The following is an 18,526-nucleotide window of genomic DNA, read 5'->3' as shown; positions in this document are numbered from 1 at the left end:
ATTAATAAACTTTACAGTAACATTCCTTTATGATTTTTCAGACCTTGAAAACGTTATGAGCTATGATTTGCTTGATTTATTGTTGTGTTTATCGTCATTGTCATCACTACAAGTACTATTGGCAGGTCACTTCGTGGAGGCTAGATTTTTATTGGCGGCGGAAGGCGGGGTGCCGGAGATAACCATGCACCGACCTTCGGCAGGAAAGCTGACAGTCCCGGTAGCCGGGATTATTATACTAGATTAGTAAATAATCTAGGGTCCTTGTCAATAAAGATCGGAGTCAACGCGATACCTGGTTTGACTCAAGAATCTCATAAAAACTGCGTTAGTGTATTTCACATATTTTAATCTACCTGATAATATACAACAGGAAGCTGTCGCGATAAAACAACTGCTCCCCAAATGCAAATAACCTAAACGTATCTTTCCTTCCAACAATTAATTCAGTTGAGAACATATTGTACAACTTAACATGTAAACAATTTTCTTCTAGCTTCTTTTAAGTGTAGATTCACTTTCAACTTCAGCTTAGATTAAAACAATTCAAGGACATCTAAACCAGCAAGTTTCTTATAAATCCATTCGGAACACTCTTCATTCGGAAAAAGGGAGATAATCAATACAAATTTCCGGAATATTGCATTGTGGATATTTATGAACTCGCAGTCGTAAGAAATATCAATGCATTTAATTTATTTAATTTAATGCATTACTGTTGAAATTTCTGCACAATATCAGAGTAAATATAGTATTTATTTAAATGTCAATGTTTTTATACGGAACATGTGAGTAAAACGACAAATATTTCCCTAATCTGTATATCTTTTTGAACGGTCAAAAGGTAAACGTAATAACCGGAACTGTTTACGTCTATTGGAAAATACGTATTATAGTTTTCAAACAAATTTGACATAATTTAAGGAACTTCTCAACGCATTACAAATTGAATTAAAAACAATTATGATTTGTATTATGAATTTACATATTTAGTAAAAACAAGGATTTGTATAGTATTGTATTTATATGTTTACTATACAAATCCTTGGTAAAGATTAAACATGAAATTTGCGAACTTATTGACACTGGCCGGATATGACAATGTAGTTAGTTAAATTCAAATTTAATGTTACGGTGAATCCGATCCACATTTATGCTATCAATATACTGTTTTATAAAACTAAAAAGCTGAATGAAGTGCTAAATGTGCGTCATCCATTGAATTTCTTATATATGTTTTTGTAAATATAGTTTTATTTACTGAGTGAGTATTTATATGTTAGTACACGAAGTTACGCGATCTGCTATTGCACAGTCGGAACCTTATGATATACATACGAATATGTCGCTTGTATAAAAGATGACTTGGGAACCAAAATAACTCGTCTGTAAACTGCGTGAAATATAATATATTCATTTTCAGCTAAGGTGCAGACCAGTCGTCATCTTTTGTGGGAGTATGTTCTGTTTAAGATATTACAGTATAAATTACAATTTTTAGATTCTATTTTTTTAACAGGTAAAGTTGTGATTTACCGTGGGAACTGAGTATTAGCAGAGGAAAGTGAATTTCAAATATATGTTGTTTTCATTTAAAGAAAATACGATGTTGAATTCCGAAACTCTTTGTTTGTGTTTATTAATTTAAAAAAAAATATGAAAAAAATTAATTGTCCGGAGAGTCCCCCACAAAAGATGAACGATTGGTGCCTTAAATACTCATAAGAATAAGGAAAGAAACTAAAGTATTGCCTTCAATATAATTTAGAAAAAAAATCAAATGACGAAAGACAGTTATTTTTTGTTTATGAGATAACTATACAACTTACATAATTACTTATATTTTGCAGATAAAACAAGGGACAGTCCTTTTCAGTGGAAAGGTTACTACAGAATTCGTTTATCATGTTTATAGTAAGTATGACCATCTCTCAATGTTTTGTCGTACTTTCAACTTAAAACCCATATCTGTTGTCAATGTATTCGAGTGCTCCTATTGTTGACATACATAACATAGAAAACATAGAAACTTTATTACATGCCCCTTTACCTTTCATAATTGAACATACTACTAAGTTGTATTCTTTATTCTATTTTTCTATAGCCTGAATGAATCATGAGTCCTAGATTGCTCTGAAGTCTGACGGACTTTTTTTCGGGCTTGGTTAGGCCGAATGGAAAGGTCTCTGAAAGGCAAACGTGTTTTCAATATGAAAGTGACTATGGTAAACAGTGCGTTTTTTAGCAAATATTTTACCTGGATTTCTGTGGATGGTATACATTTCGGGTTAATTCGGAATGCGACACATTGTCTCATTTTTGAAAGACGTTTTCTTCGTATTGAATAAGCATGTTTCTTCTGTTCAATTATATGCCAATAAGTGAATAACACATCTTTGCAAATTTCTAAATGTACCTTTTTCACACACACGAATTCATGAACAAACCAATATGGCCGCAAAGACTAAAAATAGAACATAGTTTTGACATGTAAACTTGTATTGCCTATCAACTCGTTATCAATATAGAAAATCTGACAGAAGTAGAAATGTGCAGAATGACGATACCAATTTTTGATATTGAGAGACTTTGAATAGCAAAAATGATTAACAAGACAAAATCTATCAAGTCAACTCATTATAGGAGCTATTGCCCTGAAATGAGGAATCGTATCAATTTTTGGACATTTTTGGCATAAACTAATTTAGCTAACGAGAAACTACAAAAAGCAAAAATGATCAACAAGAGGATCTACATAAAAATAATCGCGGCCATTGCCAGTTCATTCCTTATAGGAGGCATTGCCCTCAAATGATGATTTTTTTTTAACATTTTTGCATTTATGGCAAAAAACTGTCATGACTGTAGTAGAAAGAAACTATAAACTATACGATGATACTCGAGTTTATAATGGTGGCCATTATTGACATTGCACATGTATCAAGATGAGCGACCAGACTCTTTAGAGCCTCTAGTTTGTTTTGTTCCTTTGTTGGTGTGTAACGCCACTTTTTGTCCGGGCTTTTTCATGGCGATTCGTTTTTTTTTGTTACAGGAGAAATTCGAAGTAACCGCAAAAAACCATCGACAAGAAAACTGTTATTTTTGGCCAAGTGATTGTCGTTTCATATCGATTTTTGATTTTTTTTTTGTGTCATGTTTTGTATCTTTTCCTTTTCTTTCGTGAACTTAATTTTTTCAAATCGTTTTAATAAAGTGCAGATTCGGTTAAAGTAATTTGACCATCACGAATTTTATATTTCGTTATCACGAGTAAATTTGTTATAACGAATCTGAGGAATTAGTTATCACGGATTTCTGTGATGCCTGGTTACGGATTAAAAGCGTTATCAGAGGTTTCTTTAATTCGTGAAATCTTATTAACTTGGTTATCACGAACTTTAAAAAATCGTTATCACGAATACTCGTTATCAAGAATTAAATATAGCGTTTGAACGACTTTGGGGAAATTGTTATAACAGTTTGGTTAAGTTCGTGATAATAGATTCACAAAAAATCTTGATCACGGATTAAAATTACTGTCATGAACGGTATAATCCGTTATCAAGACGAATTATTTATCACAGATTTTTTTATTCGTCATTACGAATTAAATCAGTTATCCCTGATTTTAGGATTAAATCCGTAGTAAAAAATTCCGGAATATTGGTTCCAGTAGAAATCTGTGTTAACAAATTCTTTACTATTTGAAATTTGAAATTTGAAAAATTGTGGTAACGATTTTAAATTTTGTAATCATGGAACTAAAAATCGTTATTGTTACTGATAAAAATCGAAATCATGAATTTTGAAATTCATTGCTTGTGTTTAACACCACCTCTAATCCGCGCTTTTAAGCGGTTCTTTGCTTTTGCGCCAATTGGCATTTCATTTGCGCCAAAATGGTCTTTCATTTGCGTCACAAACCATATTTCATTTACGCCAATAATACAGGTAAATAGTATAGAAATAGTGTAATTCAAAAGGCACTTTTGATAATATCTTTAAAACACAGTTTTTGATTGCATACAAAAAATATATTCCTCCGTAATCAGTCATCGTAACCATAATGAAAGCACCATACACTGATAAGTTCTTGATAAGAGACTTTTCATGATAATGTTAACACAGTTCTGTTATAAATTAACGAGACCATAAAACCTTAAAGAAAACACTATACACTAGAGTAAAACCTAAAGTTTGTTCTGACACAAGACTTGTAAGCAACGGCTCGAATGTACTCCTGTACATTTGATAACCGGTATGTGTGGTTATAAAAAAATTATTTCATCTAAAGTATATAAAAATAAGGAGATGTGGTAAGATTGCCAATCACACAACTATCCACCAAAGTTCAAAAATGAAGTGGATGAAAGCAATGATAGGCAACCGTACGGCCTTCAAAAACAAAAAAAAACATACCGTATAGTCGGCTAGAAACAGCCCCGACAGAATAATCTTAAACAATCCATCTGAGAAAACCAACTCGGAATTTGTATCTTAATTGACAATGTCCATCTTGACACCTAGTTCAAACATGTGAACACTATATAGTTTTAAACATAAGTGACTCTCAGTTTTATATTAGAAATGAGTATGAACTTACTTAGGTGCCTGGGGGAATTCTGTCAAAAAATCTTATTCACGATGTAGAAATGAATATTCAAACCTTTTCGGTATATGTTACCTGTAAAATGGTGCAAATGTAGTTTTTATTTTTTGGCGCAAATGAAAGATTGGATTTTGTAAAAATTGCCGCTAATGCAATGCGCCTCTGCGCTTTATCATGGCGATCCGTTGTTAGTATCATCATATTCTTTTGTCCATACTCCGTCGGAATTTTGATTTGTAATTTTTTACGAGAGTTATAAAGCTTAAAATTACCTTTTTTTACTATCGTAACACAAAGACAGTGTAAATGTAAACGCAACTCCTCTGAGACTGTTTGCCAGAAAAGGGAAATACACCTACATGTATATATATATATTAAGTGTGCGTCCGAAGAGCTTTTCTTGATTTACCTTCATCAGGACAGCTCAAACCCAAGCATTTCATGTAGAAATATTCTAATACCAGAACAATTCAATAATTATTATCAAGATTGTTTTTCTTCAAGGTTAGTTGTTTATACTTTACCTTCATTTTAATTAGACAATTTTTTCAGGAGCGAAGATACCTTTAATTTGATTTTTTAAAACTTTTTTAAACACAATGGTACCTTGCGAACGCAACATCTCAGAGCCTGTTTGCCACATTTTGTGTAGCGATCGCCTCACGTGCTTGTGGAGTTCGATCCCTTGCCTAGTCGATATATTGGTGTTTGCTGCTTCTCCACCTTTTAAGCTCGCGGAATTAACGAAAACCATGCAGTCGGTTAAATCTCAGATGTAATTTCTCCGGTTAGGGCGATTTATTTACCTTGTTTACAAGTGAAATATGATGAATGACGGTTGGGTATGGAACAAGATATAAATCGCCTTTCTGTACGACAAAAAAATATAAAGTTACTAAGGACACTCTAGCTAATGCAGATGGCGTAAAACATATTATGTAAGTGCTTTTGCAGGTTTTGTCTAAGTATCCTAGATAAATTGACAATTAAAAAGTGCTTTGCGTGCCGGCCAATAATTCTGGCTTCAGGCGAGTTATTCTGAAAATAGAGAGTAAACATAGACGAAAAAACCTATGAAGATAGGAAAGGCACTATTTATGTTCAAAGTACTTCTAAATTCAGGCGTATTTCATTTGTTTAAAATTACGGGAAATTCAGTAAAATTGCGAAATTACGAGAAATCTTGACATTTTTTACTTCCATATATATGCTTTACAAATAATACAGAGCATAACCGTCACCCAAGAAGATATTCACACAGCATTTTTTTAGCTCATCTGGCCCTTTGGGGGGCCATGTGAGCTTATGCCATCACTTGGCGTCCGTCGTCGTCCGTCGTCGTCGTCTGTCGTCGTTGTAAACTATTTCAAGATTCTTCTCCTCTGAAACTACTGGGCCAAATACCTTCAAACTTTAACTGAATGTTCCTTAGGATTATCTAGTTTGTTAAATGTATCCGGAGTTTTGATCCATCAACAAAGATTGCCGCCATGGCTAAACATAGAACATAGGGGTCAAATGCAGTTTTTGGCTTAATATATCTCAAAAACTACAACAGTTAGAGCAAAAGTGAAAGGGAATTAAAGTGGGTCATGATTTATATGTTTTGAAAATGTCAGAAAAGTTCGACAACCCATTGTTGGGCTACTGTTGGAAATAGTTTATTTTTATTGAATTATACTGTTTTTGGTTATTTTCTTTAATATTATAATAGATAGAGATTTTACAGTTTTGGGTTATGTATTATCTTTAATATTATTATAGAAAGAGAGAAAGTGTAAATGACAAAATTGTTCAGCAAAGTAAGATCTTCAAATAAGTCAAATGCCTGAAACTGAAATTGCAGGTGAGCGATATCAGGCTCTCATGAGCCTCTTGTTTGACTTCTATTCACTGACAAAAAAAAAGGTTTTGGTGACGCTTGTGCTCTTGTTAATGTAGTTAAAATGTTACTAATAATGTATAAGCCAATTGTTGCTTAAAATTTGAAAAATCTCGTTTATGACATTATTTTCACAGTCAAATTGTACCATACAAGGCTTGCCCTATATTTACGTTTTCTGAAAGCGTTTTATGCCCCCGCCGTAGCGGAGGGGGCATTATTTTTACCCTTGTCCGTCTGTACGTCCCAAAGTTGGTTTCCGTTCTCTATCTTTAGTTTTCCTTAGCCCAATGCTATGAACTTATACACAATGCTTATAACACAAAACACAGATCAAGTTTGAATTTTGGTGGCGTCACTTTAACCTTTCTAGAGTTATGCCCCTTCACAAATGAAAAAAATGCTGAATTTTTCGTTTCAGTTCTCTAACTTTACTTTGCCTCGACTAAATGTTATGAAACTTATCCACAATGCTTATTACCACAAAAGAGAGATCAGGTTTGAATTTTGGTGGTGTCACGTTAACTGTTCCAGAGTTATGCTTGTTTACAATTGCTGATTTTTTTCGTTTCAGTTCTCTAACTTTACTTTGCCTCGACCAAATGCTATGAAACTTATACACATTGCTTATTATCACAAAAGAGAGATCAGGTTTGAATTTTGGCGGTGTCACTTTAACTCTTCTAGAGTTATGTCCTTTTACAAATGGAAAACATGCTGAAATTTCGTTTCCGTTCTCTATAAGTTTGCCATTACCAAATGTTATGAAACTTGTATACACGATACTTTTTCAACAAAACTCAGATAAAATACAAATTTGGGTAGTGTCCCTTTTAACTTTATATGATATACAAGCGGAGGCATCATCTGTGTCCCATGGACATATTCCCGTTCCCATTTATTGTTCTGAAGTTTAGAAATTGTTTTTAACAATATCGAACACAATATTTACTCTTTGTTAATTTTCTGTACCATAAAAGCTCCAAAAATGACCCTTCTCCTTAGTTTCTTTGTAATATGGTATGGGCGTTTAGTTTAGTTTATACATAATATGTTTTTCACAACTTGAACTACAGTTGTAATATACAAAGTTGTATATAGCCGCCTTAAAGGATTTTTTTCTCGTCTTTAATAACGATTTTTCCACATAATTTTTCTTGCGGGTTGTATCAAACATCTTGGAAACTATAAAAAAAAATAAGTATAACAAAAATACTGAACACGAAAGGTCCTAATTGAAAAGATAGAGAGAAACTGCAAGCAACAAAAACGATAAGCAAGATACTTATAATCTAAAAATATATCAAATAAAGGACATCGTCAACCGTCTCCTTGTGTGAGGGATTGCCTTTTTGTGACGATTTGTTCACTCCAAATTTTGCGGTTTTTTGGCAATTATCTAGATACAGTTAATAATAATACGTTAAAAAAAACTTAACAGCATAAATGATCAACAAGTTCTGCCAAAAATGTCAACGCGACAGAAATCGTCACTTGACTATTTTAGTAGGTACATTTAATAAATAAAACGACAATTTTTTCCCACTTTTAGCATTTTTTGATAATTTATGAACGCTAAATTAGATTGAGATACACCAACTGGTATGCCCACCTAGGTATTTAAACGACAAGCACACATGATCGATTGCAATAAAGGATGAAATGAATATAAAAATGGCATATTTTTGCACGGTTAGAGAATAAGGATGTGGTAATAAAGACCCCTTTTTTGGGTATAAATATTAAAAAAAAATCCTTGGTTGCAGCTTGCGATGTGTAATGAGTTTTACATGAACATATTTAGGTTTGCATTTCAAGAATGTTAATATTTAAATGCGTATGATCATGTCCATATCCATTATTCTATAATTTCAGACTGCATTATAGACATGGAGGAAAGTGTGGTGTTGTTAGAAAAGATCCCGGTCCAACATTCGTCTCCAGATGGCCCACCTTCATTGCAAGCAGCTTCAGACAAAATTGGCTTAACATGGAGTTCGGCTAAAGCAACTTCTTCACATCCTGCTATGCGAAACTCGACTTCATCTACAGAGTTACCTTACCTTACGGATATGGATTCAATCGCGGATGTTTGTCTTGTTGGTTCCACAGCCACAGTAAAACTGTGTTCTTTGTCACAAATATCGACAGATCTGAATTATACAAAAGAATCGGCAACAAAATCTGAAACCCTACCATTACCAACTCACGTAGTATCTTCTGTGAACAGTAACTCGGTTAGTCTGTCTATCACTTCTCTGTCAACAGGGATAAATAAGGTGACAACTCCGACAACGTGTCACAATGATGAATCTAATACCCCACCAGTTAAATTGTCATTAGCAGTTTTATCTAGTTCGTCTTCTACTGAATATATCACAAAAGGTAGATTTGCATCACCAGGTTCATCAAGTACATCATCGACCAAACACAGCCCAATAGGTACTTTGGCATCAATAATTCCTTCAAGTATTTCATCAACAGAACATTTCTCATCAGGTTCATTGGTATCAACAGTTTCATCAAGTATTCCATCCACCGAACCTTTGACCATAACCGAGGAAAATATTATGTTATCTACTCAAACCGAAAAATCATCTAGTCCACACATTGTAGATAAAACAGAACTTTGTACTATAAAATTTCGTCCGGAAACATTGCCAATTGCTGATGCTACGAAAACAGAAACAACATTAGAAATGGACACTGCCGAAAGAGACGTTGAATATGTAAGTGAAGAGAACGAAAATTTTGCTCAAAGTCACGTGCAACTTGACAACAGTCAACCCTCGACACCAACATCTTTAGATTCCATAATGTCGTTCTCTTTGTCAAATAATGACAGTAATGATGGATCTTTTTATATGGAAGTGGATGATATTGACAACGAAAGAAGTGAAGACGGGGAAAAAGATGACGGGGAAAGCGAACAAGGAAGTCAACTTTCTGCTGAGATTAAGGCAAAATTCAGTGAAAGCAGGTATACATGGTATAAGCGTCTGTATTAGAAAATAATATGATATCAATATATGTAAATAAAACACTTGTTTCTCGAATAATCCTCATCAGATACGTTCGAAATATGCCCGGAAAGCAAAAAATAACTCCAAATCATTTAGAGCACAAATCAAAAGGGCATAAAAAGAACAAAATCAACCTAACATTGTCCTTGTGAGTTACAACTTTCACGTACAGGGCGCATCATTTCTTCTTGAATTTTGGTACGACACTTCCTTAATTTGAACATCCTAAAATCAGGCAGTCGACACTCATTGTCTAGAGGACAGTCCTCAGGGACAGTCTAAGTTGCACAAGTTTCAAACAAATGAGACCAGGCGCGTTGGCAACAGAAACTCCTCTTTTTTGCATGTTTTCTTCACTCGATTCCAAGTTTCAAAGCGATGAAAATAAGGAAACGGGTCTTTAGATAATTGGAAACATCACTTTAATCTTTATAAATGTCAATAGTCGGAAGCGCTTCTCTGGATTTACCTTCATCATGAACGCTCAAATCCGAGTATTTGAAAGCAAAGGATGTATAAAAACCGAAACAGTCGAGGACCTATATGACCAAAAAGAATCCAATTTTGAAACATAATATTCAAATAAATCTTAGGCCAACTTTGCTTGTCGGATTTAAAATCTTAGTTTATTAATAATTTTTAAATTTATGACTGGACAAAAATTTAAAGAAAGGTCTTTTTCAAACGTTTGATTCCGATGTACGTGAACTCGTTATCCGTTCTGGAATGTATATTTATTTTGAACGCTTAAAGTGGTATTAGCTGTCAAATTCATATTCACCGACGAATTTAGACGATTTATGTATACAGAATGTGTTTTCAGCCTTGTATCACCATCACTGGTGATCCGATGGATAACATCTGTCTTAGAGTTGTCACTGGTTCAGACGTACTTATAATATAATTATTTCTGTGACTGCATCCTACATTATTCTTTAAGATCCTCTACGATAGATAATTCAGCTGATCTGTAATATTCCATCTTCATGCCTTATATATTATGTACTGTGTTACGACGCTAGATAAAAACTGACGAGGAAAGGTAACACCCGACCATCGAAAGCTTGATTTTTGTCGAGCCTAGGTGGTCGAGTGGTCTATCGCGTCGGGCATAGTGCAAGGCGATTTGGTGCCACGATATCTCAGTAGCATGAGTTCGAATCCCGGCCAGGGAAGAACAAAAAATTTGCTTCCGCAAATTTAGAGATCTAACATTGTTTGGCTGTTTTTTAGACGAATTATATATATAGTAGCATGAGTTCGAATCCCGGCCATAACATGTATATATATTTTTTTTCGAAGATGTGCAAAAATAAAAATTAAATGCTGTTTTTGAAAACTTGATACGAAATAAAAACAAGTGACGATCACAATTTTAGCAAGAAACGCCTCTGCGCTTTATGCAACTTCATGCAAAGTGTGATGTTACGTTCTTTCACTTTCATATAAAGTTTTTTTTAAAAGGGATGTAACTCCATAATAATCCGCTTTTCAAATTGACAACAGTGTAAAAAACAAAATGAATTAATATAAATCAAACTTTGCTTTTTCAGCGATTCGTTTGCATTGCCTCCAGCACAAAGTATGGAAAAGGACAAAATATCGACAGAAGAGCTTAGCAGATCGAAATTTTCTGCCGACGAGCCTATAAAACGAACATCACCTGATAATGAAAAAGATACAGATAAAGATCAGTCAGAGGAAACTTCAATTAGTACAGATTGTTATATTAGATTTCCCGAAATTACGAAGCAGCTTGCTTGCAAGTTTCCACCTCTACCACAAGCCGAAGATTCATTTGAAAGTTGTGATGAGAAACAGTCATCCGAAACTGTAAAACGAAACACACCTGTTGAATTAAAGTTTGATGGAAGGGAGAACAGCACAGCAATAAAACAGAAAAACTATGACACAAACCGAAATCCAGATGGTACAATGTCAACCGAAAAAGTAAAAGTTGATGTGAATAAAATAGAAATATCATCCAAAAGTAGAAATGATAACGACAGTCAAAGTAATGTAATTGAACGGGTAATAAATGATGCATGTATTCAGAGGGACGATGAAATTGATCATGGAGTTGGCAGTTCTGAAAACGAGGAACTGAGTGAGAACCAGAAATCAAAAACAGAACATACCATCAGTTTTACTAATCCAACACCTGTCTTTCTATTTGCTAACAAGAATAACAAAAAGTTTTACCAGACAGAGATAAATAAACCAATTACACTGAAGGATTTTGAAGACAGTCCAAATTTATCTCTTTGCACGGATTCAACTGACAAAAAAGATCTTCAAACAAGCCCTGGTTCAAAGACGAAAACAAGGTTGAACAAAGTGTCCAAGTCATTAAGTAGCACAACGGATGTATCTACAAACAAAGCGAAACCACCGAACACTACAGAAAAAACAACTGCCATCAAAAACAATGCCTCGACTTCGAATTCGGTGATAAAAATTCACCACACAACTAATCCTTTAGACCCGAATATTGTCGTTGTGCGTCCAACCTCCGTAGTTTCTTCGACACAAACAACTTTAGTAGATTGTGCAGGAACACAAACCCCCCGCTTAATAGGAAACGCGTCAGTATTCCCTACATGTGCTACAAGTTTATTGAAATCGTTTGTTTCTGATTCTTTGAAGATATGCAACACTGATAATTCTGTAGCACAGTCTTCAAATCGGTTAGAAACCTCCAACATCACCAATGTTATGCCAAGTAGCAATCGTCCAATGCATTCTGGGAAATACAATAATAATCTCTTTAGGAATAAAAATGCAAATCCGGAACTTATTGTTGATAATTCGATGAAATCTACAATAGCTGGACCTATGGTAACATTAAATTCTTGTGGAGCACAAAATCTCAAGAATAATGACAGTAAACCAACTATCGCTGTTGCTGGTCATACGAAGCCGATTCTCTCAACGATACTATCAACAAAGCCGAATGTTGCAACTGCTATGCCCTCGCAAGTGAATGTATCAACTACAGTGCCGACGAAACGAAATGTTGCAACTGCAGTGCCGACGAAACCGAATGTTGCAATTGCAATACCCTCTCAAGTGAACGAATCAACTGTAGTGCCGACGAAACTAAATGTTCCAAGTGCAATGCGGACAGAGATCAAACGAACGTTAAGACCAATGTTAATACCAACTTCATTGTCAAATCCAAATCCAAACGCAAACAATGTTCAGTTATTTAAGTTTGAACTTCCAAAAGTCAAAATTGTAAGAGAAAATGATGTTATCAACAGACGAACTGTTGAAAACACGACAATATGTAAACAAAGTTCGATGGCTGGAAATCCTGTCTATACAAATGTCACGACATCAAATTGCCAACAAATAAGACTTTCTACGAGTCCTTTCTCAGCTACGACGCCCAGCACTGATACTTCTAGTACAGGACCTTATCATTGTCAGTTAGTAAAAACGGGAACACATCCGCGTGTCAGTTTTAGCGATGTTAACAACGATGAAAAAATTACAAATCCTAACCAAAACCCATTAGTAATTACTGTTTATCCAAAAAATTATAGTATGTCTTCTGTATTGGTACCATCATCGAAAAGTGTTCCAGCTAAAACTGTTCAGGGAAAAGTGTTGATGCAAACTGGAAAGTCTTTACTAGAATCTGCAACAGTTAACACTGCTGTGTGTAATTTGACAAACCAAATAACAAGCAGTCAGATACGTTCATCTAACATTATAAGCAGTAGTAATACATCGTTCCAAAATTTCGGCAAACTTGTTTCTGTCCTTCCAAAAACCGTGCACAAACAAACAGCAACAGTTTCTGCTGAAAGTGTTCTCGAGAAAACGAGAGAAGTACTTCAAAAAAATTTAGAATTATTAAAGAAGACAAGTGATAAGCCGGAAGTTTTCAACCAGACCAACAAAAAGGATAACACAAAAGTAGTAAGTTCACAAAAACAAATGTTATCGACAGCTAATCATCTTACAAAATGTGTTGTAAAAGCAATTTCTCCAGGTTTTACCTCCAACCCACCAACTACAACTGGTCATTTAGCGGTCCCGACTAAAGAAGTGATTGTGCGGCCGCCCATTATTGTTAAGGTCATTAATACGCAATCTAACAATTCTGTATCTATACTTCCAAAAGGAGTTGGACTACATCAGCAAAGTACGACACTGGAAAACACGACTTTTGTTTCGCCATTGAAAACCTTTACCGTATGTGATGCATTGAAACAATCGATTGGTTTTTCTGCTGCTAGACCGTTGAAAACAACAACTGTAACAAAGGAACTTCCTGAGATGTACATCCGTTCTAATAAACCGGAAATGGCACCTGTGCAAAATAATTGTTCAAAGACAACACTGGTGAGTCAAGATGTTCATTATTATGTAGAGAATGATTCGACATCAGAATACCCACGTGATTTATTAAATCAACAGTATAGAGGTAATCGGTCTGTCAAATTGCCTTTCACTTCAAAAGATGGTGAAGTCATCAAGTTGAGTAAAGTCAATACGACTTCTCAATTTAGTGTGCCAATCATCGGATCACGTAGCCAAGGCATTGCTACCGTGAGTCGTTTAGCTACTTCTCTTCCTGTGGTGGAAAAATCTAACACAGATTGTGAGTTTAACTGCGAAGAAAATACAGAAAGTCACGGTATTTTAATCGATTCTGTTTTTTCGCTGAGGCAGAATGATGCTGATACACAAAATGGACTTTCTAGGGAGGTAACTCGGTCTAAAGTCGACAAAGAACAGTCTAGATATTTTGCTTATCAGTTTGATTGTAATGTTGAACGCGCAAACGTGAGATTAGATAAAGAAGCTAAGGAAGATGATCGGCTCAGGGAACCTTGTTTTGTTGTTCTCCAGAGCTTAAACGACGGATCGACAGTTGAATCTCGGTGTTCCCTCGAATGTAGGAGACCTGTTGTAAAAAGATTATGTGAAAGAATTGTTCGAAAAGCAATGAAATCTAATAAAATATGTATAAGAAAGCGTATTTATACATCGGCAAAAAGACGACAAAAGAAGTCATCCCCAATTAAATCTGGTCAAAGTCATCAGAACGCTAAGTCTTTATCTCTTCAACCTAATGCTATTACTTCTGCACAAAAAAGTGCAATTGTACCGCCAATTTCGGTGGCAATCAGACCTGGAAGAATGTTACCAAATCCAACAGACACAGTTTCAAAAGTTGATCAAACGATCACTGATAAACAAGGCAACAAATTTATGATGATAAAGCTAGGCAGTAAAACTATACTTATTCCAACTATCAATAAAGCTGATAAACCCAAAGCTTACGTTCTAGAATGTGATCAGAAAACACCACTTAATGAAGCAATTAAACTAGTAACAAAACAGCATATGGCCTCTTTACCGGATAAAACAAATACATCCATTTTATCATTGGCCAGATCAAACCCGTCGGCCACTGTTACTAGACAAACGCCAAATACTTCTAGCGTGGCAACCTCATCATTTGCGGGATGGACTTCCGCTACAACTACTTCTGCGCATACGACATTTCCAATGAACAGAGTGAAAAGCGAACCTGTAACTACAGGATACGGAGATGAACAAGGTAATAATGATTACACTGTAACAGTAAAAACTGAACCCGAGTTTTCTGGATTAGGCGAAAGAGATGAATCAAAAGATACGGACAGTGGTCCTTCAGCAAACAAAGTTGCTAGAACAGAAGACGCTCCAAAGACTGAAAGTGCATCTGAAAGAATAAAACGTTTAAGGGATGAACTAAAGACTCAAGAAAAAGCTTTGGAGGAAGTCAGACGCAAAAGAAAACTAGACATGTCTTATTTGTATTAAATAGATGTTGACAATTTCTCCACTACGCTGAAACTCGACATAAACGCGAAAATGAAAAAAAAAGATATTTTTCATAATTTTCATTGAGTTAATATAGTGATCAGTGAAGCATTTTCAATATCTTATTACACTTTTATATTTTTCATTGAAAATGTTATTGACAAAATGTTTTACGAAGTCCTCAAAGTGAAACCAAGATTGTTTCTTTAGAATGAAAGACATTCTTTATCAAACAAAACACGTTTTAAGATTTTTATTCATAGGAGATAATCTAAGGGTCTGAAATTGCAAAAATAGTAAACTTATTGAAGCCTTTCAAAATGATTTTAATTTTATTGATAAATGAAAAGGTTAAGATAAGCTGGACACTCAAGTGTTGTTGAAAGGTCTCATGTGATGTCACTGTGACCTTCAACATCTCTAAATTTACGTATTTAAACTAAAATTGCCATTTCAGGCGATGATGGTTATTGGTCAAAATATTATCAGCAACGGCTTTCCTTAAAACGATATTTTACATACCAGGGGCTGATTTAGGCGGGATGGCGGGCGTGCGGGCCCCCATAAATTTGCAAAGCATGGGTTGTCCTCAGCTTAATAAAGAATATTTCGATAATTTCACCTCAAAAAATTTGTTTCGCCTCGAACCGCTCGCCTCAAATTTAAGTTTGCGCCCGCCAAACCTAAAATCCTGGATCCGCCACTGCATACATCAACTTTGTAAATCACATTTTGTAGCAAAATATCTTTGTGGGTAAAGCTGTTGCTCATATCTAAATGTATGACACGATCTCAAAATGAGGTTATTTTGACAGTTTTTTTTTATGTTTTTTTTCTCAAAATGTAAGCAGTTTAAAGCCCTAATGCCAACATGTCTAAAAAAAAAACCCCAAAAATATCAATATTGTTGTTTGACGGGTACTGTCTTATGAACATCTGAAACGTGTTTTGTTTGATTTCTTACTCTTTGATGTTCGAATTCAATCGTCCAAAATTGTGACCTTATATTTTTTTTCTCCTTTGATCCTATTTTTTATTCTTTAGATTTTACCATTTCACGAGGGTAATCATTTTAAAGATAAGATGACTAATATCTGCCTTAATTAAAAGTAAATTTCACAATTTATTGGTTTAAAAGTGGCGCACATGTATCATATAGAAAGGTATTCTAGTATTTGAAATTACAGGGATTAGCAAAATACAATGGTTAGAGCGGAATGCGTTGTAAACATTTATTTGTGCAATTTCTCACTGTTTTTAATTGAATGTTTTTTTCCAACAGTTTTAAGTATTTTTTTTATGTGTATTTTAAATATCGGGCTGAATGAATGTGACTATGAAAGTTGAGATTTCGTTTGAAAGAGACTTAAAAAACCGCTTTTTAAAAACCCCATTTAAAGATCAGTGTTTGTTGTAGTTTTTGTCGATCGTTTAATTAGTAAGATTGAATGAGTTTTGAAAGTCTGATCAAATGATCGAAAGATATTTTATCGAACCGTGCATGTACTTTACAATCGTAACTACTCATTTATTTTTGCTACGCCTATAATGACGTAGTGAGAATGGCCAAGTAGTCGCGACTGGTGTTCAGTTGAGGTCTAAAGAATATCTGTCAATCGAGTATGACCGAAAGAGATCGATCGTTTAATGTTATCGTGATAACAGGTATCAACAGCACCATCTAGTTATACAGTACTGAACTGTATTTAAGGCGGTTGTAGCGTGAAGAAAAGTATGAAAAGGTTGAGTTAGGAGAACCCATGAAGGGTGAATGCGGTCAATATTGTTTACTGTCCTTCAATATTGTTTACTGTCCTTCAATATTGTACAACATATAAAGAGAAGTTTATTTAAGTTTTTGTTTTATTAATAAATTATTTTTTCCAGCGTTTACAATTGTCTCAAAGAGTAACATGTTACAAGGAAAACACCATTAGTTCAGTTAATTTGATATTTCAGTACGGGCTTACTGATTGGTTGATAAAAAACCCAAAACAGAACATCAGGTCGGTGTTGAATGTATGATCGTTCGGTGGTAGTGTTCAGCACACATAGCATTGCTTGCGTTAACAGAAAATTATGCCAACATAACAAAATCAAGAGTCTTGAAAGGTATCATCACATAGATAAAACTCATCGTTTATAACAATATTACACAATCTAATTAAAATATAGAACTCGGATTTCGTTATACTGCATACGAGTATACAGTATAACGAACGAAATCCGAGTTCTATATTTTAATTAGATTGAATATTACAGTACTATTCATATATAAAAGCAACCCCAAAAATATTAATAAAGCTGTTGATTGTCAGAAATATGCACGACCAATTCCAGTTTGCCTGTTAACAGATAAATAGATGAATCCGGCATTATTCTACTAGCAATAAAAAGAGGCGGAAAATGCCAAAGGGAGAGTCAAAACTCATAAGTCGAAGATATACCGAGAAAATCATAGTACAAACGAAAAACGACGAAAGACAAACAACAGTATACAAACACGACATAAAATCTAAAGCCCGAGCAACACGAACCCAACAAGAAACCGGTGGTGATATCAGTTGCTCCGGAAGGCAGGGGCGGATCCAGCCATTTTTAAAAGGGGGGTTCCAACCATATGTTCCCATTCAAATGTATTGATCGGCCAAAAAAAGGGGGGTTCCAACCTTCGTAGTTATCTCATATGTAAACCATAACTTCTCTAATCATTAGCCGATTAATACATTCCCCGAGCGGCTGATAAAAAGTTTTTATGAGCAACATGGAGTTCGTTTGATAATTCATTTGTCAAAATTCAAATATGATAGACGTCAAATTTTCTATCTTTCTTTTGATTTTTCTTTTTTGAGAGCACATCTATTTGTAGATCATTGAAAAAGTTAAGATATCGTCTTCAAATCATTAAGAGAAACAGATTCCACCGCCGAATCTTGTGCGAAACGATTTCTATAATATAGACAGTTACATTTAAAATATTTAAATCGCTCGGTAAACATCGAAATTTGAAAATTGAATTGTCTGAAGTGGAGAAATGTTGTATCATACTCGATGCAGATGTTGAAACTACATGTTTCTGTGACGTTTGAGACAGAGTTGGTCTTTGTAAGTTTTTTTGGGGGTTTAGGGGGGGTCGGAGAAGTCGGGGAGACTGTTGGTGGTTGATGAGGTCTTTCCAGTATTTTG

General features: G+C 34.7%; 1 protein-coding gene across 2 annotated transcripts; it reads left to right on the top strand.

Moving 5' to 3' along the window:
- The first annotated feature begins 639 nt into the window (after positions 1-639).
- On the top strand, positions 640-17,227 carry LOC127724117 (uncharacterized). Of its 2 annotated transcripts, XM_052230973.1 has the most exons (4): positions 640-742; positions 1,851-1,914; positions 8,370-9,474; positions 11,071-17,227. In XM_052230973.1, exons 3-4 carry the CDS (start codon positions 8,384-8,386, stop codon positions 15,338-15,340), a joined length of 5,361 nt encoding a protein of 1,786 aa, XP_052086933.1. In that variant the 5' UTR covers positions 640-742; positions 1,851-1,914; positions 8,370-8,383; the 3' UTR covers positions 15,341-17,227. The 2 variants fall into 2 exon arrangements, with proteins under 2 accessions (XP_052086933.1, XP_052086934.1); XM_052230974.1 differs by lacking the exons at positions 640-742; positions 1,851-1,914 and having other exon boundaries at positions 8,356-9,474.
- The last annotated feature ends 1,299 nt before the right edge of the window (positions 17,228-18,526 follow it).

The sequence above is a fragment of the Mytilus californianus genome, unplaced genomic scaffold (assembly GCF_021869535.1).
Source record: "Mytilus californianus isolate M0D057914Y unplaced genomic scaffold, xbMytCali1.0.p SCAF_14, whole genome shotgun sequence".
NCBI classification, from domain to species: Eukaryota; Metazoa; Mollusca; class Bivalvia; order Mytilida; family Mytilidae; genus Mytilus; species Mytilus californianus.
This window is presented reverse-complemented; position numbering and strand designations above follow the sequence as displayed.